General features: G+C 42.2%; 1 protein-coding gene across 8 annotated transcripts in view; it reads left to right on the top strand.

Moving 5' to 3' along the window:
• The first annotated feature begins 9048 nt into the window (after positions 1 to 9048).
• The window catches only part of AGXT2 (alanine--glyoxylate aminotransferase 2), a 36655-nt gene continuing 24575 nt past the window's right edge, over positions 9049 to 21128 (top strand). For 2 of the 8 annotated variants that reach the window (XM_055325761.1, XM_055325763.1), the window contains exons 1-5: positions 9049 to 9191; positions 9599 to 9739; positions 15863 to 15951; positions 17245 to 17429; positions 20573 to 20696. In XM_055325761.1, the coding sequence (XP_055181736.1) occupies positions 9104 to 9191; positions 9599 to 9739; positions 15863 to 15951; positions 17245 to 17429; positions 20573 to 20696 (627 nt within the window). In that variant the 5' untranslated portion in view covers positions 9049 to 9103. Of the gene's footprint in view, positions 9213 to 9598; positions 9740 to 11874; positions 12106 to 15862; positions 15952 to 17244; positions 17430 to 20572; positions 20697 to 21128 lie in introns of all 8 variants that reach the window. The other 6 variants (XM_055325762.1, XM_055325768.1, XM_055325767.1 and 3 more) reach the window with 6 other exon arrangements.

Here is a 21128-nt window from a genome sequence, read left to right as displayed (position 1 = left end):
GTCTCAACTCCTGAATTCAGCTCAGGTCAAGATCTCAGGGTCCTCAGATCCAGCCCTGCCTAGGGCTCCAGAGAGTTGGCTGGAGATTCCTCTTCCCTCTGCCCCTTCTCTCTCTCCAAAAATAAATAAATGAATGAATAAATGAAGGGGAAAATGTCATGCAAAGCCCTTCTGGAAACAAAATACATAGTCACATGCTGAAATATTTGTCTGAGAATACACTTCAAAGGCATTTATTTCAGGCATGCCCTTTTGTGATTGTCTTTCAACACCTTCTCTGTATTTTATTTTAATTAATTAATTAATTTATTTTTTGCTAAATCTAAATCAAACCTGACATCTTGCTTCCAACTCAGGTCAGTACTCTATCTTCCTTTCCACGGCCCTCAAGCCCCCCAGTCTTTATCCATGCGCCAGACCCGAGGCTAAAAAATGCAAACATACTTGGAAGCACCCAGAAGTTCCTTGGGCCTTCTGGGAACAACCAAAAACAATCAAAAGGAGAGTTTCCAAATCTGATAGACAACAGACTTTCCCAAGTGAAGCGTGAAGCTTAAACCACAAATCTCAGTGCCAAAAAAAATCCACATTTTCTTATGTTCCCTTCTTCCTGCCTAGAGTTATCCTATTTCTTCACTTAAAACTTCAGTTGTTTTTGGACACCTGGGTGGCTCAGCAGTTGAGCGTCTGCCTTTGGCTCAGGGCATGGTCCCGGAGTCCTGGAGTCCAGGGACCCAGTACCACATGAGGCTCCCTGCAAGGAGCCTGCTTCTCCCTCTACCTGTGTCTCTGCCTCTCTCTTTCTGTGTCTTTCATGAATAAATAAAATCTTAAAAAAAAATTTCAGCTGTGATTTGATCTCCCACATAGTGTATTGTATTTATTATATAAGATAGTTCATACACACTTGAAAATTATTGAGGGTGATATAACAAAGACTGATTTGCCCACACCCAAATTTCACAAATATTAACATTTTATTCTGTTCCTGACCTTAAAAACAAAAAAAGGAAACATCACAGGTGCAGTAGTATACATCTCTCAATAACCAAATTCTCTACTTCCCTTTCCAGTGGCAACTAGTTGTGTATCCTTTCTGGCCATGTTAAAAATGCATTTACCTCATATGTATGCACCCATAAAAATATATATATATCATTATCCTGAGTGCCTATGAATTTTACATAGATAATAACATATATCATTATGTACCTCCATTTTTTTTTCAATCAGCATTGGGTTTTTGAAATCCAAATAGGTCCACCTTAATGGATGTATCCGTGTATAGTTGCATACATATATACAATTTATTGGTTAATCCCTATGTTAATCAACTTTCCATTTCCATTATTACCAATGACTCTGCAAGAAACATTTTATGCAATCTTCACTTTTTAAGAATTTACCATATTTTCTCTAGGATATACGTCTAGGGGTGTAACTGTTGGGTTATATGGAACATAACTATTCTCCAAAGCAGTTGTACCCATAAATATCCCTGTCAGCTGTGTAGGAGATGATTCCTTCCTTAATCATTACTTGAGATTGTCAGATATGTGATAATTTGATGACCATTAAATGATACATTATGGCTGTTTTAACTTTCATTGTCCTAATTAATTTGTCCTGCATCTGAATAACTCATCCTTTACCTGCTTATCTTTTTTTAAAAAAAAGATTTATTTATTTATGAGAGACAGAGACAAAGAGAGAGGCAGAGACACAGGCAGAGGGAGAGGCAGGCTCCATTCAGGGAGCCTGATGTGGGATTTGATCCCGGGTCTCCAGGATCAAGCCCTGAGCCGAAGGCAGGTGCTAAACCACTGAGCCACCCAGGGATCCCCTACCTGCTTATCTTTTACGTCATCTTTGTCATCTGCCAACTTTCTACATAAGTCTGAGTCCGACATCGGATGTCTATTCCAGCCCAGCAGTTGGTTGATCTATCCTTGCCCCTATGGTCCTGTTCTATTACCCCAGCTTTATCCAGTCTTGTTATCTGGTAAATTAATTCCTATACTTCCACCTCCTCTTCAGAATTACTCAGGCCATTCTTGTCACTTATTTATCATGTGAATTTTGAGATAGACCTATCAACTTTCAAAAAAAAAAACACACAAAAACTTATGCTGGGAATTAGATTTCGTTAATTGAATTTATGCATTAATTCTGGAAGATGTTAGAGCTGTGTAATACTGTGTCCTGATCGTGAATATGGTTTACCACTTCATTCATTCACTATGATCTTTAGTAAAGCTTTATGCTATCCTTCATAAATATCTGCTTGTGTTTTTGGAGTTTCGTTCCTAGGCACCGTAAAATTTTTGTTGCTATTCTAAGCAGTATTTTTTTATTATTTTATTCTGAGAAGTTGTTGCTTATATATAGAAATCATTAACTTTAAATACTGATTCTCAATCCTGAAGCCTCATTGAACTTGTAATTTGTAGGTTTTCTTGGATTTTTCATTTTTACAATGATATCAGAATGTAACAACTTTGTTTCTTCTTTTCCTTTTTTTTTTAAAGATTTATTTATTTATTCATGATAGACATAGAGAGAGAGTCAGAGACACAGGAGGAGGGAGAAGCAGGCTCCATGCCAGGAGCCTGAGGTGGGACTCGATCCTGGGACTCCAGGATCGCGCCTGGGACAAAGGCAGGTGCCAAGCCGCTGAGCCACCCAGGGATCCCTTGTTTCTTCTTTTCCAGGCCTTATACCTCTTATAGCTTCCTGATCTATTTCTTGGAGTTGGATTTCCAGTACAATGTTGAAGGAAGTGAACATTCTTTTTCCTGACTTTAAAGAGAATTTTACCAAAAGTTCACCATTAATTATAGGGTTTCCTGTGTATATTTTACAGATACTTTTTTACAGATACTTACATATTTTACATAGATACTTACATACTTACATATTTTACAGATACTTAATTACATTAAGGAAATTCCTTTCTATCCCTAATTTGCTACTAATTTCATATTTTGAATTGGTGTTAAAAGCTCTACATCTACTGATAATAATTTTTTTCTACATCTACTGATATGAAAATGTGGCTTTCCCCTTTTATTTGGCTAGTATATAAGTCATTACAGAGAATTAATTTAGAGAGAAGCAGAAGGAGACAGAGAGAAACAAACTCCCTGCTGAGCATGGAGCCCAAGTCTGGGTTCCACCTGAGGACCCTGAGATCATGACCTAAGCCAAAATCAAAAGTTGGTTGTTCACTGACTGGGTCACCCAGGAGCCCCAAGACCTTCCTTTTAAACACAAATCTTCCTCAATTATCTATCAGTCTTTGGACCATACCCATTACTAAACAGCACTTGATGAGTGTTGTGTACCAGGCACTGTACCAGGATACAGGAAGTATTATGGATGTGTTCTCTGTCTCCCTGGGCATCACACTCTAGTCCAGGAGCCTGAGATAACCATTGTGTGTCCATCTCTCCAGACTGACTTTTTAAAAATATTAAGTCTAATAATTCCAAATGAGCCTAATCCAAAGAGTTCATGGATTTATGAAGCCTCATTGAACTTGTAATTTGTAGATTTTGTTGGATTTTTCATTTTTACAATGATATCATCAGAATGTAACAACTTTGTTACATTGCACCATTTTTCAAGATGCACCATTTTTCAAGAAAACCAGTGCTGCATGAAACTCTAAGGGTTATGGTATCTGAGCACATCTCCAGGCAGTTATTTCCTTTAACACATCTGCCATTTCTTTACTTCATTCTGAACATCCTCTCTGTCCTCCTTCATAATCTATTCACTGTGGGATACCTGAAATAGGAAACCTGAAATACGAGTTTTTTAGTAACTTGGGTTTTATCTGAAATCCTTCCAAAATTTTCCATTTCGTTCAACTCCAGGATTCCTAAGCAAGATAGGAAAGAGAAAGGATTGCTTTGGAAAAGTTGTTATTTATCCTCAGTAATTCTTATGGACCTTGCTCTGTCATTAGCAGAAGTACTAGGATCAAAGAGCAAAGTTCACTCAGACTTAACTGATAAGTCATTAGCAAACCTATGTACCCACACAAAAAAAGCCCTATAATTATTAACTTGACAACAGAATTTGTCAAGTTAATAATTTTCCCCATTACTTCCCCATGGTTTCCCCATTGTTTCCATAATTATCAATTATCTTTTTCATGGAGAGTCTCCAATATTATCCTAACTGATAAAATATATTCTCAAGCTTCAAAGTAATTCATTATCTGAGAAATAGAGACGGCAAGCCTCTTAATTGACATCCTGCCCCTTCTACTTACCAGTCATGTGAACTGGGATCCTTTCTCATCTTTTCCAGTCCTGTATATAATGGAGAAAATTATACCTAATCTGTGTGAAAGAAAGAGAAGAAAAAGACCCAAAGCAGATGTCTCTTTAAGTCCCTAATAACTCAGAAATAATATCTGTTTAATAGTAATTTTGCCTGCAAATCTAGGGTCAGATCTTGGATTGCAAATTCAAGTGACTCCTAAGACGGAGGACGAAGATCTATCTGAGGCAATTTAAGCTTGTCCCTCAGCCAGCTTTCAGATTCGGTGGATATCACTGTACTTACACAGTGGTCAAAAGACCCACCATCTTAGAAAACAGTCTTTTGCAATATTCGTTGACAGCTTCTTAGTGGAGTGCATTTTAAATGTACATAAATTCTGACCTAGAAACCCCTCTTCAAGCATTTATCCAAAGGGGGAAAAAACAGTTGGTTTAGAGCACAAAATTCTATGCCCTAGGATGATGCAGTAAATATAGTTGTCTGTCAATAGGGACTTACTAAGTGAGATATAGGGAAACTTCCAACTTCTTCAACATGTAAAGAGCTTAGAAGTTCTCACTGCCATCCTCATAGGAAGCTAGACAAATGGAAAATGAATTACTTTTCTTGAACCCATCAGGGAAGTGAAGTTGCAGAATGACTTGTCACGGTGAAATCTAGGGACACGGGCAAATTCTGCAAGTCACAGCCTAGACTTTCTTTACCTGGAGCAAGAGCCACGGAGGTCATAACTGGTAGAAACACTTAAACAGTAATTTGGACAAATTTCTGGAGACTGAGTGTGGACTAGCATGAGAATGAGAAGCTCCCTGGTTGCCAGAGTCATAGGAGGACCCCAAAGTGTTATGAGTCATACCTACAGTAGGAATATCACCAGGCTGTCATAGCTTCATTGCTCTGGCTGGGAAAGGGGAAGAATAATCATTGTGAAATATGTTCAGAGGCTTCACATTAACAAGGATCTATTCTCTGGGGGAAATGACTTGATCAGAGCTCTATGTCTGCTATGTGAAGGGCATTTCTCTCACTCCAGCCCCTTCTCTGCTTCCTACCTCACCCAAGAGAGAGAGAAAAAAAAGAAGAAAGTCAAGGTTTCAAGGAAATAGATTGGGAAAACTAAGGCCAGGGAGGAGAGCAGACAGTAGGAGATACATATATGCGTATGAAGGACACAATCCATAGACATAGGCCCACTAATGACAGATCTAATCATAAGATTTTAGGGCTCCTGTGTAATAACAATGAATTACAAAAAACTGCCAGATCCTAACTCTATTTAAGGAGCTCTTAAGGGAAGCCCAAGACAACAGGGAATACAAAAATCAAGGACTCTACAAGTATGTGAATCTTCTGGCACCTACAGCTACAGCAAACACGAAACACATCCCAACTTCTTACCAGATTAGCATAAAACCTCACACTAAAGACTTATTCACCAGAGGTCCTATTACCCAGTGCAGCATGCGCAGCTTCCATCAAAAAGTTGCAAAGGATGCTAAACTGATAGGGAAAAAAAAAAATAGCCTGTAGAGACAAAGCATTAGAGCCAGACTCAAATATAGCACAAATTTTGGAATTATTAGACAATTTAAAGTAACTATAATTAATATGTTAAGGGCTCTTATGGAAAATGCAGACATTACATAATATCAAATGGATCATGTAAGCAGAGAGAAGGAAGCTCTAAGAAAGAATCAAAAGGAAATGTTAGGAATCAAAAGCATCGTAACAGAAATTAAGAATGTCTCTGATGGGCTCATGGGCAGACTGGACCCGGCTGAGGAAAGAATTCATGAACTCAAAGATAAGTAATAGAAACTTGCTGGATTAAAATGCAGTGAGAAAAAAAGAGTCGGGAAGGGCACATCACAGAACCTCCGAGACCTGTCCAACAATTTCGAAAAGTGTAATATATGTGTAATTGAAATAACAGCAGGAAAAGAAACACCAGACCATTAATGGCCGAAGAATTTTCCACAATTAAATAAAACAGATTAGTGGAATATTGTGAAAGAAGTAGGAATCGTGACTCAAATCTGTATTTTTTGCATAAAAAGCTGTATTATTGACTATGCAGATTATGAAATGGTGTATGTATACACAGGTGTACACATGTAATAAAGGATTTTTGGAAGAATCTCTACTTATATATAACTGTCCGATCTGTTGCAGTTTTTACTTTCATCTTTACGCTTTTCTAAATTTGAGTCTGTTTCCACAAAAGAACGTATCCCATATTAAGGTAAACAGAATAAATGTTTTCCCTTTAATTATGTTTTTAAAGATTTATTTATTTGAGAGAGAGAGAATGTGCACACACACGTTCATGCATGAGTCAGGGGAGGAGCAGAGGAAGAGGGAGAGAAAGAGAGAGAATCTCCCACAGACTCCCTACTGAGCAGGGAGCCAGAGGTGGAGCTCGATCTCAAGACCCTAAGGTGATGACCTGAGCTGAAACCAAGAATCAGATGCTTGACTGGCTGAGTCACCCGGGGGGGGGGGGGGCTATTTTCCCTCTTAAATAAAGAAGGTAAACTTCTCAATTTGAAGTTAGTGGGAATGCGGTGTTTGGCTTTCCCACCCAAGGCAGCCTCTGATGTTGTTGGGTGCCTCTCACCATAACAATCTCTAAGCTTACAACCCTAAAAAAACTTTGAGTCTTAAATCTTAAGCTTGCAGCCTACAGTGTTCACAAGTACGAAACTGATCACAGCCCAGTGGAGCTGAAGAACATACACCCAACTTCAGGAACTCAGTATTTTCTCACCTCAGTTCCAATGGCACGACAGATTGGGTGCCCCAGGGACAGGCAGTTGGCCATCTCCTGGTCACTTCCAAGAGCCCCCAGGGCAGAATGGCCTGGGAGCTGGGAGCCCACACAAAAGGGGACAATTTACATTGAATTTTAAACACTCTCTGTGCTTCTCTGGGGCCCTCACTTCCTCTGGGCATTTGAGGTAAAGGTTGTTTCCTAGATGTTGGAGGAGGGTATGACCAAGCCAGTTGTCCTCTCTGCAGGGTGATGCAAAATTTGCACTTGTGGAGGCCGAGAAAATTAAGGCCATTCCACTTTAAGTCCAGCGTTAGCACAAGTACAGCCATCCCAGGCCCCTGTGAATAAGAGCTGAACTTTACCTTACTTCAGTTACAGGAAGAAAACAGCTTGCAGCTTAACGTCCTAGAAGGCCCCATATCAAAATGTAAACAGAACTAGAGGAATTGCTCCAGCCCTTCTGGAGGTCCTCTAGACCAGTCCTTAAAACTAAGCTGAAACCCATCTCGGGGTCCAAGTCCCTGCTCCGCTGTGTCGGGTATACTTGGACCCAGGCTCAAGCTTGTAAATAAACCCTCATGTGTTTGCATGGGTGTCGGCTCCTTGGTGGTTTCTCGGATTCACAATCTTGGGCACAACACACTTATGTGGTGTCACTCGTCACCCACCACTGTTTCAGGGGGTCATGGAGAGGACTAGACCACTTGTGGCCCTGAGAGCTGGACCCAGGCGATTAGAAGCTCCTCACCCCCTCCTTTGTCCTTGAAATATATGTTCTGCTCATCTTTCCCACACTGAGAGCTGTTCCAAAGAGGCTGCCTTGAGAGAGTATTGTTGAAACCATCTGGATAGTATACCTGAGAGATGGAAACTCTAAGAAAGAATCCAGTTAACCTAGATAAGGCCTCTGAAAGTTTTGCAATTCTAGTGGGTAGATGTAGAGATCGACTTGTCCTGTGGCTGCCCAAGACAAGCCTTGGACGTTCCTCTGCTTATGAAAGCTGCCACCTGGCAATCTGAGCAGCCTGCCTTCCTCCCATCTCTCTGTGCCCTCCACGCATAGGGATGGGTTTGTGACCCAGCAACTCCTCCCTACCAAGCTCCAAATGCCCTTGTCACTGACCCCCTTAGGCACTGCCATGCTCAGGCACACTGACTCCCAGGCCGCAGCAGCTGGAAGCCTGGAACAGATGTACTTACAGCAATCTGAATGGGTCTTAAAACCATGGCTCGGAGCAAAAAAGAAAGGACACATTTATATAACTTAAAAATGCATCCACTCCAAACAACACACATTTTACAAGAATACATACCAACCAAAAGATATATATTAAATACATGAAATGGTTGCCTATGGAGATTAGGGGTGGGGTAGGCAGGAGTGACAAATGGGAATTTTAGAAATTAAAATATAATAAAAATAAAGCACCCTGACTCCTCAGGTCTCAACCTCTTGCCCTACTCGGATGCACAGCTGTCCAGAGCCCTCTTAGCTATTTCGTGTCCCTACTCCTTCCCCAGAGTACCCCCGTCCCATAGTTCTTCTTCTCTTCCTTAAAGACCCTCAATACCAACACCAATGTCTCTCCATTCACTTCACGCATATCCTCCTTTTCTCTTTCCTATTCATAGGCCTCATTTCTCAATCTCTGACCACTTCAACCATATCTTGAGCCTTCCCCTCAGCAGCCACCACCACCCTCACAGAGAAACACCCATTCTGATGAAAACCCTACCGGAGCAGAAAATTAACAAAACTGGTCCAGAAGGCCTTGACTTTGTTTGCCTGCCTTCTTTCTCTTTTCTCTCTGCCACCTTTTCTTTCCTATCCCCTAAGGCACTGACTGGCACTGCCCTGGAAGCTCTGGGGCTTGTCCAAAGTGAGGCCAATAACCACTCCATAACTCCCCCCACTCCCCAGAAGCTCCTCCCTTTCCATCCTTTGAGTCCATAGACTCAAAGTCCAGCTGGCCAGTGAGCAGTTGGAGCCCTTCCTCCGACCTGCTTCCACGGGTACTCGCTCTCGAACTGAGAGGGATGACTCCAGCCTGGAGACACCTGCTGAGAGCTTTGCACCAACAGACCTCTTCTCACAGGACCCCCAAGATGTGCCCTTCCTTGAGCCGTGAGTGGAAACCAAGAGCACGTGGGTCAGCTGGGGGTCCCCGGGGGGGGGGGGCAGGGCAGAGCTGAGCTCAGAGTCTGTTGCCTGGGATTCTGGGATAAGGCCTGGATGGGGGTTTGGAGACAGGCCATCTGACAGAGTAGTCCTCACCCCAGCAGATCCATGCCCCCTACCCGTGCCCAGTATTTTGCAGTGCCCTCTTCTTGCCCTGAAATGAAATTCATGGATAATAAAACCCAAGTATGCACAATTTCAAAGTGAAAACAATGTGGTATCTTAGCTGTAATATAAAGAAGAAACAGAAAGAAAGCAAGTCAAAATTAAGTGTTAGCTGCAATAAATAGATACTCAAGGATGGTGAGTTCAGAAGACATAAAGCCCCTCATGAATTTCTACCTTGCCCCCAGGAAGTAGTACCATCATCTCAAGCAATGACAAGGAAACAGACTCAGAGGAGTGCAGTCATGTCCCCAGAGACACCCAAGAACAAGGACTAGACCCTGAGGCTTCTTCTTCCACTCAGACTGTCTCTCCTGCGGGAACAGAAGGTGTGAGAAGACCTGGGGTCACCAGTCATTGGTGGCTTTATGTATTCTATGTTCCGTGCTTGTGATTTTCCCTGAATCTCTTCACCTCACCCCCAATTCCCCTCCACCAAACGCTAGCATAAGCAGCTGTCTGCAGGTTTCCATATGCTCACAAGCCCTAATCAGGTACAGGAAATCCTCTTCTGTCCCCCATTAGGATCAATGTGATCTTCATTTTCTCATCTTTGCCTTTTCTCTGCCTTTCCTTCCTCTCCTGTTTGCTTTTTATCCCCCCAACAGTTGCTATTCTTTGAAACTTAATACACCTCGTACTTTAGATGGTTATTTCCTTTCATCTTCACCCAAACCTGTTAGTATTATTAACCCATTTCACAGATGGGGAGACAGAAGAATAAAAGTAATTAAGAAAGTTGGTCAAAGACAGAAACGCAGAAGTAACAACTTGGGACCTAAAGCCAGGTCTGTCTGACTCCAAGTCAGAATGATTCCACCAGACCCTTCCTTATCTACTCTTCTTCCAACCCTGTTTGGGTTTCTCTTTTCCCTCAGTCATGGGTCTTTTGCCAGAACATCATTTAACCCCGTCATTTTCTGAGAAGGAGCTGGAATTATACACAGAGTCTTGGGTTCAATAAGGAGGATATTATGCTGCAAGTACCTGCTGCAAGGTAGAGAGAATGCCCTTTCTGGTCCCCCTTCCCTTTCCTGGACTGACCCCTGACAATTGTGGAGCTGGGCTTGTGGAGGCCAAGAAAATTAAGGCCATTCCACCTCAAGTTTAGCATTAGCACAAGTACAGCCATCTCAGGCCCCTGGGAATAAGAGCTGAACTTATAGGAAAAACTGCAGAATGTCCTTGACAGAGAATCCCATATCAGAAAGAAAACAGAGCTCAGAATGCCCTTGACAGCGACAGAAAATCCTGTGTTGGAAGGAAAACAGATCTTAAGAAACTCCCCCACCCTTTCCCCCATATCGGAATGAAAAAATTCCTCCACCCTTTGAAAATCCCCTAGACCAGCCCATAAAAACCCAGCTGTAACCCCCTTGGGGTCCAAGCCCCTGCACTGCTGTGTGGAGTATACTTGGGACCCAAGCTCGAGCTGGTAAATAAATCCTCGTGCGTTTGCATCGGTGTTGGCTCCTGGTGGTTTCTCGGATACGTAATCTTGGGCACAACAGGCTGGTGGTAGCAGGTGAAGCTTACTGCCTAGAAATCTCTTGATCTATTACTGGGGACGCCTTAAGAGCTGCCCCAAGGAAACTACAGGAAAAAAAGGACCCTGGCGACCTTAGGCCATGTAGACATGAATGCCACGCTCTACCTGGCCTTTCAAGAACCTGTGGGGCTTGATTTCCACTTTCTGACCTATTGTACCTGACATATGCCTGCTTGTGTTTGTTCATCCAAACACACATTCACTGACTACAGCCTTCTTAAGAACCTGCTGTGTGCAAAATATACATTCAGTCAAGAGTGTTCGAGTGCCTACTATGCATCCATATGTAGACCAAGCCACGGGGAGCAAGAAGCCATGGTTTTGTGTTGTATCTTAGTGGAGGAGATTGAGCACAAACAGACAAAACAATAAATACAAGAAAACATCCAGCAGAGATACGTGCCACGAATAAAACCAAACTGGGATAAGAAGATAGAAAAGTAGAATGGGGGAGGAAAGAGGCAGGGTCTGTGTGAGAGGTATTAAGTGCTGACAGGTAGGTGAAAATAAATATGCCACCATCCTTGTATAACGCCTGCATATAGACTGTATGGTATTTGGGTAGGTAAAGTATTCAGCTCTGCCTGTGATTGATATGCACAATCACTTTGGGCAAATATGTGCACAGAGTTACAGAAGCAATTTGTTTTGGTGTAAAAGAATAGAGAAAATATCTCTTCCTTGCTAATTATAGTTGTTAAACGTATTTCATTTCTAGGGAGATGGGGTATGTGCTCAAAAGTACTATTTCCATATGTCTGCCTACTTTATCACAAGAGGGGTGCGCAGGAGGGCAGATGAATGGCAAATAATGCCATTTCCAGCTGAGAAACCTCCCAAGATTCTTGCGAAGCCTTTTCTAAGGAAAACATTAAAATGAGCCCTAAAAGGAGTCTCCCACCTGCTCTGCTCTAGGCAGTCCTTGCTGCCATCTGCAGAACTGACTTAACCCTTGCAAAGGGCCAGGAAGAGAAGGCCTGCTCCCAAAAGGCCCAAGAGGACGGATGGACCCATCAGCTTCAGAATCGGGCAGAGCTCTTGCTTGTGAATAACTGTTCTGCAACATGCAACTGCCCTGCCTCACACAAGCAAAAAGCATTGATGGGAAACATATGGAGAGGCGGAACTGAAAGAATCAGCAGGCAGGTGAGGAGGTGGGCAGGGGTGGGCATGAAGAGACATCAGGAAGGTCCGGCAGGGATAGAAATAACTCCTAGCAGGAACAGCCTCATAAGCAAGTTATGGCTCTGAGGGGGGGCTGCAGCCATTCTTTCCAGGCAGGTTATCTGCTCAAGATGTCAGATCCTAAAGAGGGGACACCTTGTTCACCCTTCAGAGGTCTTGTGCCCATCCCTTAGCTTCACTGGTGGGAGGCAAGCACCTGATGTGATTATCCTGTCACTGAGCACACACGGTTCAGAGGGACTGAAGCACTATAGATCAATGCCAAACGTCCTCTTGGGTAGGACGTAGGTGCTTTCTGGACACCTGTGACCATCTGTAGTAACTTCCTGCAAACGGTGGAAGAGTTTATGAAGGGAAAAGGATCCCCTCTTGAGTCTGGAAGCAGATGACATAACATTTCTCCCCAGCCAACCACAGTCCCTCAATTATCCAGACTACAACTTAGTCTCAACACACCTCCGTGGTAGGTGGCATCTCTAACCCTCAACCCTACTGAAGTTTCTCAAAACTGCAAATGCCCGGTATGTAATCTCTCCCTCCCTTGGCTCTTAAGTGAATAAGATCTTTCTTTTTTAATTCCTTGGCTACCCTAAGTAAATGAGATGTCTCAAGTGGCAAGTTTTTTTTTTAAAGCTACGATTACACTATGCAAATAAGGCATAGTTAGCATTTTGATAAATCATCTTAATGTTCTATAACTATGTTCATTGTGTATTAAATAATGTATACCTTTTTTAATTTGAAAGAGTGAGGACTACCTTGTTAAATACCCTCTCTCTATTGGAAACAGGCTAGGAATGTTAGAAAACTCTTTATCATTACAGAGAGAGTATCCCCCTCCCCGGAATTTTCAGATGCCCACAAAAATTGATTTCCCTCCCTTATCATGCCACAACAGATTTTCACTTTTTGATACTATGATTTTTGGAGAGAGAAAACCAAGTTAGGGTGACACTGTTGTGGAACCTCTGAGAATTAGGTAGCTGGAAAATTAAACCCAACTACCCACTTATAATTTGCATTTATTATACAACAGCAATTCTCCAAAGAGAATTCCACCTTTAAATGTCTTGGGATGTCCAGGTGACCTGGAAAGGAAATTAGTGAATTGAATGAAAATCATTAGCTGTCATCTGTATTTAGCATCAGGCCTGAAAGGGTGACATCAGATCAGTTAAAACAACAAAAAAGAAATTTAAAAAATGCCTATACAGAAATAGACCTGGCATTTCATTTTATGAACCCAGATCACAGTCATCCCTTCCCCTACTTCTCTTGGGGCTGTCTTTCCCCTCCCACGTGCACAGCCCACAGGCGTGAACACGCAGACATGCATGTACACACACACCCACAATCTCCAAGAACCCAAAAGTTTATTAACCCCTGACTCTTGTGATGTCCTCAAAACAGAGGCTAATTAGGAATAAAGAATGCAGACAATTATCCAGATATTTAGATTTTACATTTCTTTCTAGCAGATAATGAAACCTAAAGGCTTTTTGTTTCTTTATGTCCATCAGTTATTATCATTACTATTAGTTTTGAGTTTGAGTTGTTTGGTGAGAGGAGAGCTATGAAAGGCGATAACTTGTGAGGTATTATTTAGATTCACTTCTCTATTGACTTATCTTTTTCCTCCTTGGTTGCTTCCTTCCTTCTCTCTTTCTTTGTGCTATTTCTTCCTTCCCTACTTCCTACCCTTCTTCCCTCTTTCTTTCCTTCCTTCCCCCTTCCCACTTTTCCTCCTTCTCTCTTTCCCTCCCTCTTTCCTTCCTTCCCTCTTCCTTCCTTCTCTCCTTCCTTCTTTCCTACTCTCCTTCCTTCCTTCCTTCCTTCCTTCCTTCCTTCCTTCCTTCAGATAGGCTTTCACGTATTTCATTTGGAGACCTCACTCCACCATCACATTCCTATCAGTTTGGTGAACGAAGGACTGAATAAACCTACCTTGACTGTTTGAAATTTGGGCTCTTCTTTATCAAATCCTTCTCCAAAACTCTGCCCGCCCCCTGGCCTACTTTCAGAATCCCTATAACTTTGGAGTCAAGAGAATTTACAACCTTTTCAATGGGCAGCTTCAATTGTGTAGGCAGGAAGAAGGGACTGAAGGAGTGAAGGAAATTTGAATTCTTAGAAACACTCAGAATATTTTTTTTTCCATTTCAAAAGAGTATCTAATGCAGAGAGACACAATGGAAAGCTTTTCAAAAGGTGAAATTCTCAGAAAACTTAAGCTGTTTTTTTTTCCTCATTTCTATGCATGGATAACCTAAAGTCACTTGTTTTTAAAGTAAAAGCAAATTAATGACATTAGTGATTATTTAGAGCAGAAAAGTGAATGAGATCTCTTTGAAAGAAAACATATTCAGAGTTGTTACTTTCCAGCTTCATTTAGAGGCATAATTGTTCATTGTGTTACTCAGGACTGTGACTTCATAACCACACAAAACACCAACATTTCATCTATGGATTCAAACCTTCATGCTGAATAAGAGGCATGATTTTCTCAGCTCTCTCCACCTGTAAAATGATCTTGATACTGACCTTGAATCTTCAAAAGTAACAGTATTCTTTTCTAAGAGTACTTACAAGGTCTCTAAACATCTCTTCCAGCTGTGATATTCTATAAATCCATTATCCTATCCCACTGCTATAGATGGGTCAAAGCCTGTGCTGGAAAGGAGGGGTGAAGGTGGCTAGCGAATGAGAAAAGGAGAAGTATCCTGGAAACAAACAAAGGATTGCAGAAGGGGAGTGGGGGGGGGGGAGGATGGGGTAACTGGGTGATGGGCATTAAGGAGGGCATAGGATGAGATGAGCCCTGGGTGTTATACTATATGATGGTAAATTGAATTTAAATATAATATAAAGAGAGAGAGAGAGATTGAGAGAAAGAGAAGTAGGCTGGGAGCTAGACACTTGAAATTTCATTCTGGTTCTGCAGCTAACTAGCTTGGTGAGCTTAAGCAAAGTAATTCACCACTTGGGGCTGGTTTCCTTATCTATAAAATGAGCATTTTAACAACAAAAGACATCTGAGGCCCCCTTCTAGCTCCAAATATAAATGATTCCTCCGCTTTGCCGTGGTTTGGTCTGGTTCTATGTTGTCATGGTCCTTATGCTGTGTTTTGAAGGAAAGTTTTGTCTTCCAGGTCTATTTGCATGTATTTGCTATTGTAGTACATTGCCTAGCACCTACCTCTCCTCATTCTCTCTAAGGATAGTCAACAGCCATTCCTTTATTGTTTACTGAAAGCCAACCTGTATATCAGGTATCAGGAATGGGACTGGCACCAGGATTTGGGAACTATGCAGCTCAAAGCTTAGAAAATGCCTCTAAGATCTATTCCAGCAACACAATGTACCACAGTGGCAGAAGTTTAGTGGACTGTAGAGAGAAATGCAGCCCACGAGGCAGTGTGCAGGGAAGCTCGTGAGGGACCACAGCAGGAAAAACAAAGACTTCCCCCCAAAATCCCCCATGCTTTTGTTGACTAGATTTGAAAGAAACTCTTTTTTTCTTCCAGAAAATTTTGTATTGTTTTTAAAACCAAAGATCGATTTGAACATCAAATGATGATCAAATGATTTGAACATCATATTTTTAAACTAAGAAATCAACCAAATTGCCTAAGGATCCTGATTCAAATTACTATAGGTAATTTCTATAAATGGGCTTTTTTGCTGTATAATTGAGGACCCTAACTCACTTCACCTTTAGTAGGTGCTTTCTGGACATCTGTGACCAAGCTTGGTCTTCATACAAAACCCAGAATGCCTCCATGTGACTTCACACCTGAAAAATACCAGGTAAGAGTCAGAACTTTAGCAAAACCCAAGAAGGTGGTTCTTCTTGAAAGGGCTAAATTAATGGTTTCCCCAAGAAAGACCCACAGACGGCCCTGCCTGCCCCTGACCATAGCATCCTAGATACTCTATCCTTTAAGTCACTGGGAGCATCTGAACTCTCTTACTCCACCCACTCAATGCTGTTGCATGGACTGTGCATGTGTGAGTGAGAGAGCAGAGACAGACCAAGAGTACAAGAAAGAGACTAGCGCTGTATCACAGGGATATAAATATAGATACACACACAAATACACATATCACAACTGTGGTGGCACACATTTGCTTTCTAAAATGTTGTTCAGGGGCAGCCCAGGTGGCTCAGCGGTTTAGCGCCGCCTTCAGCCCGGGGTGTGATCCTGGAGTCCTGGGATCAAGTCCCATGTTGGGCTCCCTGCATGGAGCCTGCTTCTCCCTCGCCTGTGTCTCTGCCTCTCTCTCTCTCTCTTTCTCTCTCTCTCTCTCTCTCTCTCTCATAAATAAATAAAATCTTTAGAAAATAAATAAATAAATAAATAAATAAATAAATAAATAAATAAATAAATGTTGTTCAAGCTATCTCATACAGCAACGTGTGATCTGATCTGCAGGAGTCCTTCCCTCCAAAATAAAAAGTTATAACTTTGCTCTTAGACTAAGAAATATTGGTCTCCTCTCTCTCTCTTCTTCCCTTCCTCCCTTCCTCCCTCCCTTCCTTTACAACCCCTTTATCCTATGTAATACTCAGAGGTTAGAAATTATAGAGTCAATAGTCAGGAGGGACCCACAAAGAAGAGAAGTATAGGAGAGAAGTATAGGAGAAAGTTTTGACAATTAAAGACATGAACACCACCAGCATTTCATTTTCTTTTCATTCTAAAAAAAAAAAAGAAGAAAGAAAGAAAAAAAGAAAAGAAAGAAAAGACATTACTGCAGACATTTATTTCTAAAGTCTTTTTATTTTTCCTACAGCTTAAATAAATTCAAAGACAAGGCTTTCCACTGAGACGTAGACCATTTCAGCTTCCTTCATCATATTTGATCTAGAAAGGGTTGGAAGGGCCACATTAATAATTTCCCCTATGTGAGAGGAAGGAAGGACCTGGGGCAATGAGGACACGGGACAAATACACCCACTTGCGGGCACAGGACAGCAGCCTTACGCTGCTGGGTCAGTAGAGAGGAAAGACCCTGCCTTTGAACCTGCTGTTGATCTTGTAAGAAATGTGGAGGTGAGGAAAAGAGAGATCTTAACCCTTGCATCTTCCTTATCTACAGTCCCTCGCCTATGAACGTGTCCTGGAGATCCACAAGCAACATCTTTCTCCCATACTGACGGCGTATTTTCCAAAGCCCTTGTTGCTCCACCAGGGTCACAAGGAATGGCTGTTTGATTATGAGGGAAACAGATACCTGGATTTCTTTTCTGGGATTGTCACTGTCAGTGTGGGTCACTGTCACCCGTGAGTATCCTTAAAATTCCAGTGTTTTCACTCCAGAAGGATATATGGAAAACAGGCTAAACGATGATGTTAGTGATTCAGAACTCTGGTTAAAAACTCTCTCCTGAGGCAAATCCCAGTCTATGGCTGTTCCCTGCTATAGCTCCCTGCTAGTTTCTGGTAACAACAACAACAAAAATCTTAACAGTGTGCTTTCTGTTTTCTTGACAATGCAAGATTTATTCATTCTCATGCCATGTGGCGTATACCATGTGATTGGACTGTTGCTGTGTATGTGTGTGCTTGTCTTTTTTACAAGTAACAGCTTTCCAGAGAGAGGCAATGCACTGAGGAAAAGGCAGAAAGAAGGGAAAGGCAGGAGTTCTCAGAGACCATGGGGGCGGCTGTGGGGGGGTGTGGGATGATGAAATGAGAAATCACTTCTAGCCTAAGGATCTTCCTCACCCCTGACCAATGGATGAGGAAAGAAAAGATGGTGAGAGAGAGATGTAATCATAGCTAAAAATCTGCATTAGAAATGTTTGGATCTACTAATCCTGAGATTCTCTGGAGCCTTGGTCATCCACATAAATGCCCTGGGCAGTTTCTTCTGTGGTCCTTTTGCTTTTGATGCCATTCTCTCATTTTAATGCCTATTCCTTCTTGCCTTTAATCATTTGGCCAACAAAACTCACATAAAGTGAGACCAAAATAAAGCAGCAAGCCAAAATAAATTGAGTAAGTTCAGGTCCTTCTGTCAAAGCCGGAGCAAAGGGTCTTCCCCTCCAGTAGCTGTCCAGTGGTAGGAGCGACTGCAGGGTCTAGCCTCACCTATTCCTCCCACAGCCTCCTCCTTCCTTTTTTTTTTTTTTTTTTTTGGAGATACAAACTATTACTTTTATTTTTTTAATAAGTTAATTTTTTATTGGTGTTCAATTTACCAACATACAGAATAACACCCAGTGCTCATCCCGTCACGTGTCCCCCTCAGTGCCCGTCACCCACTCACCCCCACCCCCCGCCCTCCTCCCCTTCCACCACCCCTAGTTCGTTTCCCAGAGTTAGGAGTCTTTATGTTCTGTCTCCCTTTCTGATATTTCCCACACATTTCTTCTCCCTTCCCTTATATTCCCTTTCACTATTATTCATATTCCCCAAATGAATGAGAACATACACTGTTTGTCCTTCTCCGATTGACTTACTTCACTCAGCATAATACCCTCCAGTTCCCTCCTCCTCCTTCCTGCCTCGGGAGGAACTAGTCCCACGTGAGGTCCTAACGAGCATGTAAAATAAACTTCCAATGCAGTCTAAAACACGCGGTAAGCACACATGAAAGAAAGGAAGAACAAAGTAGAGAAAATTTTTTTCGACATTCTTATTAACGATGTTGGACATTGTCCCTGTTAGTGGGCCGCTCACTAGCTTTCCAGACCTTTGTGCTTCTCCGGATCTCCTTCTGACCCTACAGCTTGCCCTCTGACCTCCTGCCTCTGGGTGTCCCAGCCCTGTTCCTCAGCCTTCTGCTCTTCTCTCTATAGCTCCTTCGTGCCTTATTACTTCCCCCATAGAACGGGCCCCACCTCTTTTCCCCCTTCCTGGTCAGTTAGTGACACAGCAGCCTTCCCCTGCTCTGTTTCTTCCACCTTGACCCCTCGCCAAGCTACTATTGTAACTCTAATAAATCCAAAGTGGGCATTGGGATGCCCCACATTTCCCACAGCCTCCAGGACACCCCCACCCCATGATATTCCACCATCAGCTGAAATCTAGCATTACCAAGGCCAAACCCATCACACTCTCCACTATACTGTTTCTATTTACATATTCATTTATTCAAAGCACACATGTGCCTCCACTCTGTGAAGGTCCTCTGCCAGGAGCTGGGTAGCCACTGGCTACATTTCTCAACTAATTCTAGACTTTCCCTGATGTTACAGGCAAGAATGTGAAGTTATATTTGACACATCCTTGCCTCTCACTTGCCTTTGCCAACCTGATACCGAGGTCTAGTTTTCCCTCCTTTGAAATGCGTCTCCTACTGGGCCCCCACGAAATCCCATTAACCCAGGCCTCCTAGGAGCCCTTCTCTTCCCACACCTGGAAGGCCACCTGGCCCTCCAGGCTGGCCTCACCATTACCGGTCTGCCCCCCTCCATTCTACCCTCATGTGACTTACATGCTTTATTTTGTTAAACAACACTTTTATCAATTATCTCTTCTGCTTAAGAGTTTACTGATATTTTGCAATTTTCTGAAGTGAATCATGGAACCCTGATTGCAGGAGAGGTTAGTTGGTAAAGTGTCCCATGAAAAAATAAGTTTTAAAAACACTTTAAACTATAGCTCCCTCCTGGAGAGAAACAATGCTTACTTGACTAACAAAAGTACCGTTAAGTCCTGCAGTAAAGAAATCTGTTTGATCTGGTATTTCTCAAAATTATTTAATTATTATTTATTTAACCACTGAACTGATTTTTTTTGAACAGCTATTAATAACAAACAGAACTGGTGTGTAACTTTAGCCATTGCTGTCCTTTAGAGATCTAGTTCAAACATCCTGTCCTATCTTTCCAAGACATTCTTAGTAAGGTCCTACCTATCTATCTACAGTTAGTTCTTACTGTCCTTCAACATGAATCTTCTGATCCTTCAAAGAATATGGTTTCATAGTTACAAAATGTTCACCAACACTGACCACTATTAGGAGTCAGATACTGGAATCTCCTTTGAAGGAAGAAGTGTTGCTCCTGTATACATGTACACAATAGATTCCTTAAAGAATAAATGAAAAGACACCCAGGGTGACATGTGGTCATCTCTACTTTCCAAACTGCTCAAAGGGTATTTGACACGAAAACCTAAGTAGCAGAGATTCTATGTCCTAAAGTAGGAATTTTTTTCTTCCAAAAATCCCTAAGAGATAATCATTTGGTCTCCATTTGAACACCTCCCTTGGTGAAGAACCCATTATCTTTAAAGGCCACCCATCCCATAGCCAGAGAGCTCTACTGGTTAGAGTTCTTTCTCATGTGTGGATGAAATCAGCCTCTTGAAACCATTTGAGAAATAGCTATATGTCTGGGTTCAATGGCCAGTGCCTGTGTGTTGGGAGGAACATACCCACTGGCAGCATGGGGAACTCTGCTCTCCTGTTTATCCAGGAAGGTAAATGCAGCGGCACAAAAGCAGCTTGGGCGCCTATGGCATACAAGTACCCTCTTCTTCCACCCTCCAATCCATGAATTTGCAGAGAAGCTTTCAGCACTTCTTCCTGAGCCTCTAAAGGTATGACGTTCTTGAAAGAACAGGAGTCTTATGATCCCAGAAGAGCTGCCCAAGGAAGCAGGAATATGAACAGGGAATTTGGTTCATGCATTGAACATCTGAAATGGTGAGCTGATAGCCAAATCTGAAAGGAATCAAAGAGAAGATAGGAATTTACGAATTGCTGGTGAAGCCAGCCAATGTTCACTCATCATCTCCAAGCCTCTGCCTCTCCTTGGAGGTTATCCTCGCTGCCACCTGTCTGTAAAAGTCACTTAGCCAAATCCCCAGCCCTCCTCTATGTACTTTCCTCTATGTTCATCGAGAAGTTTTCATCTCTTCGCTGCAGGGCCCCTCTACAAAGTTATTTGCATGTTTCCTCTTATGGAATGGAGCCATTTTTTAATAAAATTAATATCCCATTCAGTTCATTCGATCTAAGATGCACTTAGT

Source organism: Nyctereutes procyonoides, unplaced genomic scaffold, assembly GCF_905146905.1.
Source record: "Nyctereutes procyonoides isolate TBG_1078 unplaced genomic scaffold, NYPRO_anot_genome, whole genome shotgun sequence".
In the NCBI taxonomy this organism is placed as follows: Eukaryota; Metazoa; Chordata; class Mammalia; order Carnivora; family Canidae; genus Nyctereutes; species Nyctereutes procyonoides.
Note: the sequence above shows the minus strand (reverse complement) of the source record. Positions and strands in the feature narration are given on the sequence as shown.